We start from the raw sequence: 16,654 nt of genomic DNA on the forward strand, positions 1-16,654 counted from the left end.
CATTCTGGGAGTGGGTATAAGTGTGAGGGGAGCACATGACGCAGCGTCTTTGGCGGCAAACAAAGTCCTAGGAGGGAGAGTATGGCTGTCTCTCCTCCTGTCAGAAGAATCAGTGTCCCAGGCAACTTGCCTGAGGGGACAGATGGCTGAGCTGAGCTGCAGAGAGGATCCGATGTGCCGAGGACCAGCGGAGCAGAGAGGGGTCTGCCTAGAGAGAGGGGACCACTCCGGTGAAGGTCAGAGGGATCCAGGAGCTATCTAGCCAGTGCAGGAGCAAGTGTAAAGGGGATGCCAGTGTTGACGCTGAAGAGCAAAGGGGGTGCCAGTGTAGGGACCCTGAAGCGTAGAGGAGGTGCCTAGTGAGAGGACTCTGAAGTGTAGAGGGGGTGCCTAATGAGAGGACCCTGAAGTGTAAAAATTGTGCAGTGTGCAGTGTACAGTGTTGAGAGTTGCAGCAGCAGAAGCAGTATACAGAAGCTACCTTAGTCAGGAAGGACTGAAGGGAGCAGTGTTCGGGACTTTTGAGCTAACAGAGCGTCAGGAGTCCGTTCTCAGTACAGTCCGGGACTTTTAAGCTAACCAGAGTGTCAGAAGTCAAGTTCAAGTACAGTACAGCAAGTCAGTGTTTTTCAAGCGCCAGCAAGCGCTGGTCGGCATCCAGCCGGCGTCAAGACAGCGCTGAAAGGTATTTTTCTCCAAAGTGTCCCATTTGTAACTAGTTGAGCCAGAGAGGTATCCCGCTCATTCTATTCTTCCATCCCCAATATCAAATAAACAAAACAAACCAAAGATGCCGGATTGGTCCTTGACTCAAATCTCACACTTGGGTATCCAGCTTAAAGGGGCTGAAGGTGTCACCGGTAACCATGGAAGACCCACATCAGGCCCAATGCCTGGAAATCCTGCAACATGTGTAAACACGTAAATTTTACTTTCAGGCCCCAAACACACCTAGCGCAGTGGAAGCATACATTTTTTTTGGCATATTTTTCCCATGACATGCATAGGACAGCCTCTTCACTTCAATACCCATATAAGAGGAATTAAGATCTTAGCATCTGGAGAGGCTGTGAACTGACTGGAACTTTGAATGGAGTTCCACTTTAATAGTTAGCAGTTTTATTACATATGCATACAAAAATGACCTGTCTGTGCTTGGCTATTAACACTGTGAAAAATAATTTTAACATAAAGTATATGTTTAATAAACAGACTTGGCTAGTTAAAAGGGTAATACAGCTATGCTAATATGCTATGCTAACAGTAGCGTTTGTTTGTTGTATTTAACTGATCATTTTCAGGAAAAGAAATTAAAAATGGCCTCCATTATGTATGCTATGTTAATATTTTTGCGAATTATTGATGTAAAACCATGTTTCCAGGTCATTACAGTGGTCACTGCAGTCAATTTATAAGGAATCGTTTTATAGTCCATTCTTGAAAATTGCAATTAGAATCATTTCAGCATTCCTTAATGTGGCAACAAATCTAACTGCAATTAACAAAATTTTATGCCTGAGTGCCAGAACATATTAAACAAATCTCAATTTCCATGACAGTTTAAGGATTACCTGAGTACAGCATTCACTGTGCTTACAATTAAGTGCATTTTACTTCTGGTATCTTCTCAGTGTACAAAGGTCACTAATAATTACCCAGAAAAGATCATTTTAGTAAACAAAACAATGTTTCTGTGCATTTGCAATTCATCTTTGATTTCTTTACTAGGCTTTAGATATCTGTTGCGCAGTAGAAGTGATTTGTGGTAAGACTGAATTCAGACGGCGATCATGAGGTTGAGACTAAGGCTAAGTTCACATGTAGGCGTTTTGGGGCGTTTTTGGGGAGTTTTTCTGTTCTAAGATCAGCTCAAAAAACGCCCAAGACAAATACTATCAATTTCAATGGCCCCTGTTCACATCTGAGCGTTTTGACATTTTAAGCAAAACGCCCAACGCTCAAAAAAGTACATGAGCTTCTTTTTGGGCAGATTACAGGCATTTTTATTTTTTTCCATTGGTTACTAGTCAACCTAAAAACGCCTGCACAAAAACGCCTGTAAAAACGCCTGTAAAACGCCTGAAAAAATGCCTGAAAAAACTCAAAAAAACGCCTGTAAATAGCAACGCCAAGATGTGAACGTAGCCTAAAGGCAAACTTAAAATATATGTAAGAAGCAATTGCCCATCCAATGAGTGACTATTAAGAAAAAATAGCTTAGACACCTCTTATTCCCCTGCCTGTAAATAAACAATGAACAATATCACACTGATATCCTCCCTCTGCTACCCCCTCCTATAAGTATGTTCAGTGTTAGACTGTTAAGCCTAGTACACACAATGAGAAAATCGGACAAAAAAACACCGCTTTTCGGAGCGATCGTCCGATAATGTGATCATTAGTACATAGCTTTCGAGAGCCGATCACAACAGTTCATGTGAAAATATCCAAAAGGACAAGCACGAAAATGTTTCTTGTACGATAACAGAAGGAACGATTTTAGTGTAATTAGTATGGTATTTGTACGAACAAAATCGTGTGACTAAGACCACGCATGCTCGGAAATGAAAGAATACCTTATAATACAATGCATTACATCACTTCCGAAGTTGTATTCTATCATAGGAGAGTTATTGTACCTATAATAACTTATTGGTTTTCGATATGAGAATGTAAAAAAAACGGACAATAAATTGTCCAATATTCTTATCGTGTGTACAAGGCTTTAGAACTGTGCAAAACAATAGATCCCTGGTTGGATCAGAGCAGACTCCCTCCCTATCCTGGTTTGACTGCTTCTGTCCAATGGATTATAGAAGCTTTACAACAAGTCAAATTTAGGTATAGATTCTAGAAAAATTACATTTATTTTTCAAATTAACATGATTACTGTAGAATAAATGTTCTGGAGGTCAGCAAACACTTGGCCACTCTAAGAATGCTAAATGCTGTTGACAGGTATAAAGTTGTAAGCACCTAGATGTCACTGCACATACCTGCAGTACCTTTTAGTATCCTTTACTTTGCCAGAACGCATTATACAACAGAAGTTTGCCCACCCCCCCTTACCTTCTTCTTCACTTTTATATTTGCCCATAGTTGTGACTTCCCGATAGAAATATGTGGGGGGTGGGCTTCAGGTAGGTACGGTCACCATATATGTCCATCACTTAATGACTGTCACCAATTTTGAGTAGTAAGTGACCATTTTGAATATTAAGTGCAAAAAGTCAATTGCCATCTGTAACATTGCATGTCCAGTCTTTAGCCTTAATTTAGGTTCACTAGTTGTAGACAAAGTCTAGTACCCTTCAATGCATGCCAAAATATTTATTCACCCCATGTTTTGTATCAGGTGGGAGACTGAAAGCTCTTCTTTGGTGCACCTCCTTAAGCTGCAAAGCACGAATGCCATCCCTGCCCTCCCTTGTCCTTGCAAACCCCTGTGCAGCACAAGTATATACTGTATAAATACATATATATGTACCTCGTTACACCACACTTCAAATGCTTACATTTCTCCCTAACAGCTAAATATAAAGCTATGTGATTATATATATAAGACTTACAGTAGCGGCCAGCCACATGATTTCTACATTCTTTCTTTTTTTGGCATGAGTGTTTTGGTGAAGGTTTTCTAGGAGTTCTTTCAGGTCACTTTGATCATGGAATAACTGTGCACCTAAAAAAAAGCAAAAATTTAACTCATGGTTTTGTACACACAAACTAATTTAGGATGTACAAAAGCTACACAAAAGCAAAAAAAAGTAATAAACTGTAAAAGAAAAAAAGTATGGCCATCCCTGTGATAGTGTAAAATAACAATTTTTTTTAAAAAAAAAAGTCATAACAGATATACATTTCTGGGCAGAAAATGAATCACAAATGTATGGGTGCCATTTTGTTATTACTCATTAGCTAGAGCTATACTGCTGTTTTATATGCAGCATTATGATGACAAATTCAACAAACATGGACCTGTTATTCCCCTTTAACTTTGAACATTTATAATGTAGCCTGCATACATAAAATGTACAGTTTTATACTCCTATAATTATTATAATACCTAACTGTAAACCTATATGTGCCAATGCAACAATGAAAGAGTGCTAACCAGATGGTCAATTTGTATGGTCATATGAACTTCACATTCAACCTGGAGATGAAATTCTCTTAAAGTGGACTAAACGTTCACAGATCAATTCTATGGTGCACAGACAGAGATGGTTTGTCACCTCCCTTCCAAGTTGCCTGCCATGTGCCTTCTTGCAACCATCACATAAGATATGCTAAATCCTGACATTTTGTTTGATTTTATAGTGCAGTAATAAAAAATAAAAAAAAATCTATTTACTTGCAAGCAAAGTATAGTTTATGTTGTATGTATTGAAAACCTTGTCTTTCTAGGCTGCCAGGGGTCTGATATAATGTATAAAGTTAGCCATCAAGACTGCATTGTCCATCTTACCTCAAATACCATTAACCTATTTTTACATTACGTTGGCCCTAAAAATACAAATGCCAGAAGGACATTTCTTTTAGCCCACTGCAACCAATCCAATTCACACTTTGCTACCATAACGCCCTAGGAGTACAAAATAAAAAAAATCTAGCTACTATGGTCAACAAGAACTATTTTTAAGTTTTACATATGACGTTTACTGTTGTGAGATTTAAATGGTTAGTGTGGTTTGGACCATCGCATGCACAGCAATGCGTCCCACATACTAAATATATGATAAAGATACAGACAGAGATAAATGTGTTTTCTTTATTTATTTTAAGCAGATGATTTGAATGTAGAAAACTTGCAGGATATAGAGAAAATACAAAAAAATTCTAAACCAAAAAAAAAAAAACTTTGCTAACAAGGTTTTACAAAGTCATCGTCTTTTTGCAAAGGCAGCTGGTCTAAACTGTTAGAAAGCGTCTGTGAACGGAAAAGCTCCAGCTGCTATTTGTACAAATCACTGCTTTGGTTTCTTATCTTGTACAATCTTTCATTTGCTACCCAGTGCAAATGGATTCGTGGTGAGATACCTATTTAAAAGAAACATTTTGGTTCTTCAGAAGTTTGCATCTTCTCACTGTAATAAAGAGCCACTTATGAAGGCACCTTTAGAACGTATGTATTAATTAATGAAGTATTAAAAAGTTTTTCTGCTAGAAACAGCAATTTAGACCAGCACTTTTAGATATTTTATCTACAGATGCTTAAAAGCCTTTGTCACAGATAGCAAGGAAATAGATAAAGCGGACGCACTGCATTTAGCAGGTTCCAAATCAGAACATCTGCAAACAACAGTCCATACAAAGCTAAGTAAAACCGTAACTAGAAGGAAAACAAGACTGTATGTTAAAAGTTAGTTTACTTCCACTAAGAGCAGACATTTATGATCAAACTCCCCATTTGTTGGCTGCAAAACCGGTTCATGTGCTTGGCCTAAGGCCAGCCATACAGCAGGAACTGGCCAGGATTCAAACCATTAATGGCTGAATGTACCAGCCTGCCGGATTCGCTCCCTGATATCGCAGGCAGCTGCTATAACCGATAGCGATAATTACTGTCTTCTCCTGGCGGGGATGGCTTCCCCCCCCCCACCCCTCCGCCAGGAGGAGAAAACAATGTTTTGGCAGGAGGGATTCCCCTGTCAGCACAGTCTGTGTTGATGGGGGAATCGTGCAAATTTCTTTCTTGCAACCCATGGTTTCAGGAAAGAAATTCACACCGTCTTATGGCCTGCCTAAGTGTCCCAGGCTCTCACACCAAGTTAAATATCTTTATATATAGGAATGTGTTTAGTGATGGTGTGGAGGGGCTTTAAGGAAAAGAAGAAAATAAATTCACACTGTCTATGGCCTGCCTAGGTGTCCCAGGCTCTCACACCAAGTTAAATATCTTTATATATATGAATGTGTTTAGTGATGGTGTGGAGGGGCTTTAAGGAAAAGAAGAAAATAAATTCACACCGTCTATGGCCTGCCTAAGTGTCCCAGGCTCTCACACCAAGTCAAATATCTTTATATACAGGAATGTTTTTAGTGATGGTGTGGAGGGGCTTTAAGGAAAAGAAGAAAAAAATAAGAAGATCTGACTGGTTGCTTTAGACAAAACAGACATTTATTTCTTGTGAACTAATCTAGATTTCAGTGTAACTGGATTAAATGCTTACTTTCATACTTACAATCAGGGGAGTTTTTATCTGTACACAGCCTATAATACTCTTCCAAATGTTCAACATTTTCTTGATTAATATTTTCTTGCAAAGATGTGTCACCAAACCTGCAATATACACATTTATTAAAAAAAAAACACACAATAAATATTTAGCTGACAAATCCACATGTCCTGAAAAAGTAAGCTAAAAAACAGAACAATTCAAGGTAAAATCTATTAAGCAATGGATTTACTTGCCAAATCAATTTCTGCCTGGCAGTGTCATATATTTGCAATGAGCTCAGACTAGATTATTCTCTTTTTAGAGAACACTACTCAACACTCTACTAGTTCATTTACCTGTCTGGTAGCTCATTAACTGAAAGACATTTGATAAGTAAATGTCATCAAAGGGCAAGGCTGGTCACAAGTACAGGAGAGTGGTTGGAGGTTTAGGCATTAATCCACTCATCAAATGATTGTTTAATGATTGCATAAACTGCTTGCTCATTTTGCCTGAGCATAAAGTGTGCAAGAAACCCCCGGCTCAGGTCTTACCTTGGGAAAACCACCACAAATAGTTAACAAAAAGCAGACTATTTTCGAGAATGAAATTAGCAGCAACAGGTCATAAAAATGGGATCAGTGCAAATATACTGTATGCAGACTTTTTTTAAAAGAGAAACAATCACTGGCTTGCTCATTTGAAGAGTAAATAGCCAAAAGTGTAAAATGGCGTAGCCCTATTCCATTCCTTGTTTGCTCTGAAAAAAGGATGGTGAAAACTTGGATGCATGTATACAAATGAGCCTGACTGGGACATTCAACCTCATGTTTGGTTTGGTTTTGGTTTGGTTATCAAACCCTCAGATAAGGGTGGTAACCTAGTATTGATGACTCGAGAGGGATACGAAAAAATGTGCCTTAATATCCTCTCAAATCGTACATGGTACAAAAAGATATCCCCATCGGTTACTACAGAATTTAAAGCAGAGTATTTGGATATAATCGGACGTGCATATCAATTGGCTCTTATAGACAAAGACTGTTATAATTTTCTTAACAACAAATTTCCGAGACAGGCGACATTCTATTCACTCCCAAAAACCCATAAAAATTTAACTTCTCCACCCGGGAGGCCTATTGTATCGGGCATTGGAAGTCTAACTGAAAATGCGAGTCGTTTGATCGATTATTATTTACTACCACACGTAGTGCGGTTACCGTCATACGTCAAGGACACACTCGAGTTTTTAAAAATGATTGAAGATATGGTGGTTCCTCCCGACGCCCTGCTCGTGACTTTGGATGTGGAGGCATTATACTCCAGTATCCCTCACGAGCAGGGCGTCGGGATGATACGCACGTTCTTATATGAGCAAGACCATCACACTTGGCCATTTTGTGATTTTATTTTGGAACTTCTATTGTTTATTTTGAAACACAACTGGTTTACTTTCAACGGGTCCCACTACCTCCAGGTGCAGGGCGTGGCCATGGGCACTTGTTGTGCCCCGGCCTACGCCAACCTGTACCTGGGGGGGTGGGAGCGACAAATCACATCAGATGAAAATTTATCCCATTTTTTTTCATCTGTGGCAATCTGGTTTCGTTATATAGACGACATTTTTGCTGTCTGGACAGGTTCAAAATCAATGCTAGATGAGTTTATTGCCCAACTAAATATAAACGACTTCAACTTGAAGTTAACATCTACCATCAGTGACTCGAGTGTTAATTTCCTTGACCTAACGGTACTCAAACATGTGGATGGACACCTGACGACTAACCTATACAGAAAGGAGACATCAGGGAATGTAATATTACATGCGTCTAGCGCCCACCCAGGGGCGCTTATACGTAGTATTCCATACGCCCAATACATACGCCTACGGTGTAATTGCACATCTGATAACGATTTCAAAATACAGGCTAACCTTTTACGAGAACGCCTAATGGCTCGTGGATACAGTAAGCGTTTGTTGAGAACAGCTTTCAATAAAGCGTTTTCTCAAAATAGAAACAGCCTTATCTTTAGAGCCAAACCTCCAAACACGCAATCGACAGTCAAACTAATAACCAAATACTCCGCTCATGAAAAAGTATTGAGAGATATTCTTGAACGGAACTGGCATCTTCTTCGTGATGATCCGGTTATAAACAAATACGTGGGCAAATATCCCCAAATTGTTTTCAGGAGAACAAGATCTTTAAGAGATCAACTAACAACAAGCCACTATCAACCTATTAGAAATAAAGTAACAACAGGTAGAGGTACTTATAAATGTCGCAAATGCGCTTTATGTCCTTGGATAGAGGAGAATACTGAATACACTTTACCTAATGGGGAGACATTTGCTCCAAAATTTCGAGCCGACTGTAGCACACGTGGAGTGGTATATATGATGCATTGTACCTGCGGCATGTTCTATATAGGTAAAACTATAAGAGAGCTCCGCCAAAGGATAAATGACCATGTGTACGTATCAGCAGGGGGAAGGATGATCACGCCCGTGAGCAGACACCTTGACCTATACCACAGGTTCAATCCCAAAAAGGCAAGATTTTATGTGCTTGAGGTTATTCCTCAAGATCCTCGGGGTGGCAACTGGGACAAAAAAATTCTCCAGAGAGAAACTCTCTGGATAGAGCGTTTCAATGCCACTTATAGACCTGGGTTAAACGAAACACAGTCGTACAAACCCTTTCTGTGAAGGTTTCCTTGCTTACCTAATGCCAACAGACCTAATTGACCTCGAGTAGTATACTCGGGTTACGATAATGGCCCTTTGTGGGATATATGGGTCAGGGTGTCAGGCTTGGTTTTGGCGTGGTCATCCTCCCCCCGTATATACATATATTCAATTATTCTGATACCCCTTCACATCAAATAGGTCTTATGGCACATATACCCCTCTTCCTTTCTTATGTATAACAAACAGTTTTTTGTGCTATAATCCCTATCTCATCAATATTATGATCTTGAGGATTTATAATAAGTCAAAATATGCAACTTTTTCTTGGGGTTTGTAGTATGGAAGTGTTTCTAGTAGGGGGCAGTTCAGCCCCTGTTCTTTCATTAGGGCTGTTACTATTGAACGCCCTTACTAGTGGTTAATGTCAAAAAATAAACATGGTTATATAATAATTTTTGATAAACAAATATGTTACCGATATATATCTCCTGGTTTCACCAGGAACATCTTTGTACCTTAGTGAAATATGCTTTTATATCTGTATTTTTTAAATATATAACTTCTGTCTTTGTTTGTGTTGTTTTTTTCATTTCAGGCAATTAGAATTCTCATGTAATTGCGGACCGATCCTGTGGGGGCAGTGTGGGTAAGCATGGAGGTTGGCCTCATCAGTGAGATATGTGCGGCCAGATAGGCCGCAGGTCAGTCCCGCCCCTTTCGGGCGGAACTTCCTGTGGCACCTGAGCGGACTGCGGAGGCACTTCCTGCCTCTGTATAGTCTGCATACACCCGTGACTAAGCCGAGAGCCTAGTCGAGGTGTCCCCGCGCTGGCTCTCGAGCGATGTCCTGTGGGAGTGGTCGGGGCGGTGACGTCCGTTTGACGAACCGCCCGGGATCCATGCTACTTAAGGGCGCCATTTACAAGCCCTGGTATGGTGGAGATTCCCCATCCGGTGAGGACTGTGCGGAAGCTGGGAATAGCGTGGCAAGGGGTAAGCTTTATTATGGCCAGTACTAATACTATAACATTACACCTTGGTGATACCCGGGAATTCACCTTAATCTTACTGTGCTTAACAGCCGACATACAAGCAGAGGAGACACGCTCCCTACATTTAAGCTCTGGTCCTTCCTAAGTTTGGTGAGCATTGCTAAGGTGTCTGTGTATGTTTGGAACTTTTGTACTGCATAGGGATCTATCATTTTGGGTGGCACTCTATATATTTACCACTATGTTTATTACCTATGTTTATTCTAAGTACGCTTTGCATGTACTCATCTTGGACCCCATGTAGCAACTGCTTATCTATATATAACCCTGGTCACCCCCCTACTATTATAGAGGAGGGTGGGCCGGATACTAAATTGATTACACACACATATTCACATATGTGTGTGAAAGCAAATCAATATACATGATATATATTTTACTATAGGGGTAGCCCATACACGAATGGGTAAACTCTGTATGTTGGTGTATAATCGTTTATAAACGCATGGCACCTGTCTACTCTTACGGTCCAGAATGACTATGTGTCTTTTCTGTTGCCCCCCCTTTTGGGGCAAATGGTCTATGGGCTCTATAGGTACTTACACACTCCTATAACAAGCATGAGGCACACTGATTTTACCACTTTAAAACACTTGAGCTTATGGTTTAGCATTCCTATGGGCTTTCCCTTAAAGTGATATCATAGAATAAAAACGCTTACTACTCTGAGAAACATTGTTTTTCTGCTCTCATCCACCCAGATATGAGACATGGAGTGACTACCCTCACTACTATGTCACTATACATTGCCTTTTTTGAGCTTCCCAAAACGCACAGTCCTCCTCGTTAAAGAATTCTCTATGGAAATTGAGATATGTGCCTGATTACTATATGTACAGGTATGTATACATTTTTCTGTCCATTTACCAGGTATATAAATAGGATATATATGCATATACTATAACTACAGCATGGATCCCCACATATACTCACTATTGGCAGCCTCCGTTCTTTCCCCCTAAACTCCTCTAGTGTCTGAATGCAACCTAAGACCCAATGTTATATTGTGTTGATATTGCAAAAATAGAAGGACCTATCTGAGATGTGTAAGACGATTGTATGTAATTAAAAGGAAAGATAAATGATATGCAATTGTAATTATAACATACTGAAAATGAGGTAACATATATATGTAATCTATCTAAATACTGTTATTTCTCACACAGACAAAAGAAATGATATGCTCCAGATGAAGCTTTTTTGTTTAAGAAAGCGAAACATGTCGAGCAAAGGTCATATATTACATGGTGAATGTTAACTTACATTTTCAGTCGACCCCGCTGACCGGCACCATACTGCTTGGGTGTCCGTCGGCGGTTCTTCTGATATCAAGCAATACGTTTCCAAGGATTATATGACTACTAATGATCTTGTACTTTGAACTGTATGTAAATCGACTTTTATAAGTTCTATGCACTGAGATATTGTACAACATAGACCATTGTTGCGTGGTCTCACTGTGTCCTTAATACACAATTATTTGCCTGTATTTTTCTATGATTTTAAAATATCTAGTTTTGTGTTGAATAAAAGAAATCTTTTTAACAAAACTCTTGTGCCCGAAATCTCTGTTTCCCAATCCTTCCAAATGTAATTGATCAATTGAGGATAGGGGCACACCCTAAATTGGATACGTCATGGCCAAGATGGCTGCTATCTGTGGACACATGACTTGTAAAATAATTCCAACCTCATGTGAAGATGAATGTATTCAGCAACACCACCAGTGATGTTACTGTCCCAGTACCAACATGAGGCCAACTCTCCCAAATGGGCCTCTTTCCACATTTTGTTTGCATCACATGGCTTGTCTTCCCTATCTGGCTGTCCCACTGATCCAACAAAAAACAGTTTTACTTAGAAATGCTTTAGAATTTTGCTTGGATATCAGTGCCAGCAGAGCTGATGTTTTTCAAAAAAAGCTCTTTTCTGAAACAGTCCTGACGGCTATTTATCTTAACAGACTTAAAATTTCACAGTGATATTAAATATTTAATTTGCATGAAAAAGACAAATCCCTCTGGTTTAGCAAATAGAAACAAAATAATAAATAGAAAACCTATAAATGTTAAAAATAAACATCAGGTAATGTAATGTTAATGAATACACACCTTTAAACAATACAAAGCATGCTAAAGAACACCACAGTCAATGAGATCTTACATTTACTGTTTTCTTACAGCTTCATACTTTAACAGAGCCAAAGCCTTTTTTACCTGGAGCTTCTGTTTAAAGCTCGACAACTAATTACATTCTGTAAAGTGATCATACATTACCCTGGAACAATGTCTCACCTTTCTGCTATGGTTTGCTGCTCGTTAATTCCAATATTAAAAAGCACTGGGTAAACATTGAGCCGTTTTCCGTCTTTGATCTGTTGTGGAAGGAGCTCGAACATTTTTGTCGGAAGTCTGACCTCCACCTCGTAGTGCTCTCTAAAATCAAATTCAAACCACCGTCAATTACTTTTCCCAAAACTAAAAATTATATTATTTCCAACTGTACATGCAAACATCTTTGAATTCTTACTCACTCTTATTTTAACACAGCATTAAAAAAACAAAACAAAACACAAAGTGCAGAAATCCAGGGCATAGACAGATCACACTAGGATGTGCAGACATAAATTAATTTTTTTTTTTCATTTTCCATGACATTAACACTCAAAGTGTGAACTTTAATATCAAGGAGAATAGCAGACATAAAGAAGCCAAACAACTTAGGTTAACTCAAGGGAAATGTATATTTTTTTTAATCATGGCCTTTTTAGTTATCCAATAATATATGTTAATTAGAATATACACAGTAGGAACATGATTATGTATGCTATACTCCAAGCATCAGGAGAACACTTAGGAAAGAAAGCTGGCTATGATGTTGTGGACCTCACAAGGGTTGACGCAGAGTTCTGGTTTTGCTTCTTGTAGCCTTAGGCACTACTTTTCCCTAGGGCCTCCCCTGAATAAACCCCACTACGGCACTCATTACACTGTACTGTCTACATTCTTACTCACATAGGCGTGTCTCCTCCTCTGCATAGTCAACTGCATTAGGAAATTATACAGCAGTGATAATTAGCAATGTAATCCCTGTAGAGTTGAGACTTGACGGAAATTGTCTATGACTGCAGGCTCCACCAGCCATATTGGGAAAGCCTGCATGTCATTGAGAGGAAATTATTTCTCAAGAAGAAGGGTAAAAGGCAAATCCAGTGAACATGTATGAGAGCAGGTAGCAGGAATCCTTGCAACCGCAATATGAAAGAAGTTTTGATTATGGGCTCCAGCCAGTGACCATTTTAGAATATGCTTCTCATCTTGATGCATTGTTTTCATTAAAACAGATCAAGTAATGATTTTAGCCATACCTAAGGGCACGCCATAAGGTAGCCATTGAGCCTCCTTAAACCTCAGTGATGTTAATTACAAGCCTCTCCTCCAAAAAATAACTAAAGACATCCAAAATCTCTAACTGCGAAATCTCTTGGATGGGCAGAATAGCTAACTTTAAAATGTTGCTCCTACCACAGATTTTATACATTTTCAGGACCTTACCTCTCCCAATACACTCAAAATACATAAAGGCACTAACAGCTAAGATGAAACATTTAATTTGGTAAAATAAGAAAGCTTGGTGCCCATACTCCCACCTCATCAAACACCAGAAAACCGGGGGAGTCGGCTTTGTAGATATTCAGGATTACTGGATAGCAGCTCAACTCACCCAGCTACAACAATGGTTTAATGCTTCCCTTGATAACCTCTGGTTGGATATTGAATCCTTCCTCCTAAAAACTTCTAACCTCAAAGTTAAGTTATTAGCTGACACCTGGAAACAAACTAACATCTCCCTACTGCCTGGTACAATAAAAGCTTCCTGTCTGACATGGAGATCGATAACGCAGTCAAACAGCTCTAATTCCTATAACACTACAGTCTCAATCCCCATATCTTCCCTAGAGTCCATTATTTCCTATTTGTCTTTGAACTACTGGCAAAAGGCAGGCATCTTGTGGATAGAAGATTTATATGACCATGCGAAACTGAAATTCTTTCACAAATTACAATCCTCCTTTGGTATATCCTCAAAGGATGCATAAATGCGTATACAATCTTTTCTAAAACGCCAACCTAAGAGGATAGTATATATCCACTCATTGGCCTGGCATCACCTAACTAAACTAAAACCTACGCACAAAGGTATATCATTATTCTATGCCATCCTAAACAATGAAAACACCTTCTCCAAAATGACTCCCATGCTAAAATGGGAAGTTGAATTGCTCAAGACATATTCAGATGCACAGTGGCAAGCAGCTATAAAAATATCATACAAAACTACACATTGCACCAATCACTGGGAACTTAACCAGAAAATACTATCTCACTGGTACCTAACTCCATCCTTGTGCTGGAGAAGTTGCAGGGATAATGGCTCTCTTCTCCACATTCTATAGTCATGCAAGAACTTGACGAGTTTCTGGAACAAGGTCTTCCAACTCATATCCCAAATTATGGGTTTAATTACAAAACCAGACCCAGCCCTCCTTCCAATAAGTTTTATTAATAAATAATACAGTGTTCACAATAATCATGGGCTCATCATGTCACTCGTGGCTAAACTCCAAGGTGTGCGGGAAGCGGTTACAGCATGCTGCTAGTGCGGTCTATGTGGTAACTTTTATTAATAAAACTTATTGGAACGTATTACACCATTTGGAGTTCTTTATCTGTCTTCCCATATCGAGGAGTGAGCACTCAAAGGGGGTCCCCATCTCCAACCGCTTACCAGCGTCAAGCCTTTAAGACCCCTACGCTGTACAGCCCAGGGGTCCACGTCCTCTGGTAAGTGCATTCGCGGCGGGGGGAGGAGTGAACACGAGAACCATGATCCTCAAGAATTCACTTGGATGTTCCCCATTTTTAGAGCACCAGCCACGTTATCACTGGATGATCACTGGACACTTATTTATATATTTCACATGTTTGATTTACTGCAATACCTATATAATTTTATTTGTGGAATATATATTTTATATTCACCTATTTATTAGCACTGGGAGTATTTATTTATTCACTATTGCCCACACTGGGTTTTATTACACCTACTCACGAGAAGTAAGGCACAGTGTTTGGAATTTAATTTTATTAAGTTCATTTTTTGTCACATGATGAAAGTATTTACTGTCTTTAGAGCTGTGGTTCTTTTGTTATAATAATTTTCACTGAGCGATGAGCAGCAGCGGCAGTATTGTAATTTAATTTATTATTTGTTGCCTTAGTGCAGGGTGGACTCTGAATTTTAGAGTCATTTTTTCACAGTATTGACATTGCAGTCCTAATAATTTCTACAGTTCCATCAAGCAACCACCTGACTTTTGAGGCTGCAAACCTAATCCTTATGTGTATGAGCCCGGAATTGAAAGATTTAGGAACTGATATATGAAAAGTGTGCTACAGGAAACATGTATTGTCAATTCTACAGTTAACGGCTTAAATGAGGATGAGAAATGAAACAGAGGTTTTGCTATGGACAACAAGAAATGTACTTGTTAGCACACGCTTCATATATCATTCCTATAACGGGCTCCTTTCCTATATATATATATATATATATATATATATATACACACACACACACAGTATATTATATGTATACAGTAAATATAAAGTTTTTCACACAAGATTAACACAACTTTCACATAAGATACACATAATTAGACTCAGTTTGAAGATTGTAAGAATCCTGGGTGAAATTTGTTTTAGTTTTGTGTGAAAACATTTCTAGACACCAGCCATGTATTTTCATATATTTATATTTAAAGATTGTAATCTCTAACGAGCAGGGTCCTCTGATTCCTACTGTATTAATGTGTATTGTATTTGTACTGTCTACCCTCAAGTTGTAAAGCGCTGCGTAAACTGTCTACGCTATATAAATCCTATATAATAATAAACCTCAGAAATATGAATAAAGCATATCCCTCTATAGTGTGTACTTGTCTCAATTCAGAGCACAGTGTGTGTCATCCCTGTCTGCTGCTTTGTTCCTCTGCTATCAGCATGAATCACCTCTGATACGTTTTTCTCTTGGTGTGAGGAAAACTTAACAGAGCAAGGATCTCCAGCTCACAGCTTGTGATTGACAGCCTCAGCTTTGTCCCTGTGTGCTGTGTGAAGGGGGGTATTTCCCTTCCCTCCAATCAGCTCTCAGAACTCTCCTAACTGGGCTCTGCAGTGTGCAACTTCAGCTCTCCACCCTGTTTTTGAAAGCTCAGACAAGCATTATAATTTCTCTACTTTGCAAAGCTGTAGAGGAGAGATTGCCACAGACAAACAGGTACAACTTATGTAGGAGGATTTGTTTTATCGCTATGTATCACCTAAGGCCAGTCACTTTGCTGGGTATATGTATGGGTTTACAACCACTTTAAGGCAAAAAACAAACAAGAATAAATTCATAATGTCAATAATTGAAAAAATGTCCTTCTTCTGGCTTAAGGCAATCCTCTATCATTTATCATACAACTTTGTTCTGAACTTTATTCATAAATGAAAATGTCAAGCCTTATAAATGGAATTAATTATCCCGACATGAGCTACAGACAGGATGCAAGAATATAACTCATGATTTAATATTATGGAATTGATTGTGGCAATATCAGCATCACAATGTATTATAACACTAATTAGTTGTGAAATCTAATACACTTTGAAAAACAAAATATTTTCTTAATCTAATTGCTGAAG

The 16,654-nt window shown here is 39.0% G+C and overlaps 1 protein-coding gene across 4 annotated transcripts in view; it reads right to left on the reverse strand.

Annotated features, from left to right (window-relative positions):
- The window catches only part of INPP4B (inositol polyphosphate-4-phosphatase type II B), a 944,562-nt gene that overhangs the window by 79,647 nt on the left and 848,261 nt on the right, over positions 1-16,654 (reverse strand). For all 4 annotated transcript variants that reach the window (XM_082244155.1, XM_082244154.1, XM_082244153.1 and 1 more), the window contains 3 exons: positions 12,200-12,340; positions 6,186-6,283; positions 3,570-3,682 (listed from right to left, as the gene is read on the reverse strand). In XM_082244155.1, coding sequence (XP_082100281.1) covers positions 3,570-3,682; positions 6,186-6,283; positions 12,200-12,340 — 352 coding nt within the window. The remainder of the gene's footprint in view (positions 1-3,569; positions 3,683-6,185; positions 6,284-12,199; positions 12,341-16,654) is intronic.

Source organism: Pelophylax lessonae, assembly GCF_965119305.1.
Source record: "Pelophylax lessonae genome assembly, chromosome: 1".
NCBI lineage: Eukaryota > Metazoa > Chordata > Amphibia > Anura > Ranidae > Pelophylax > Pelophylax lessonae.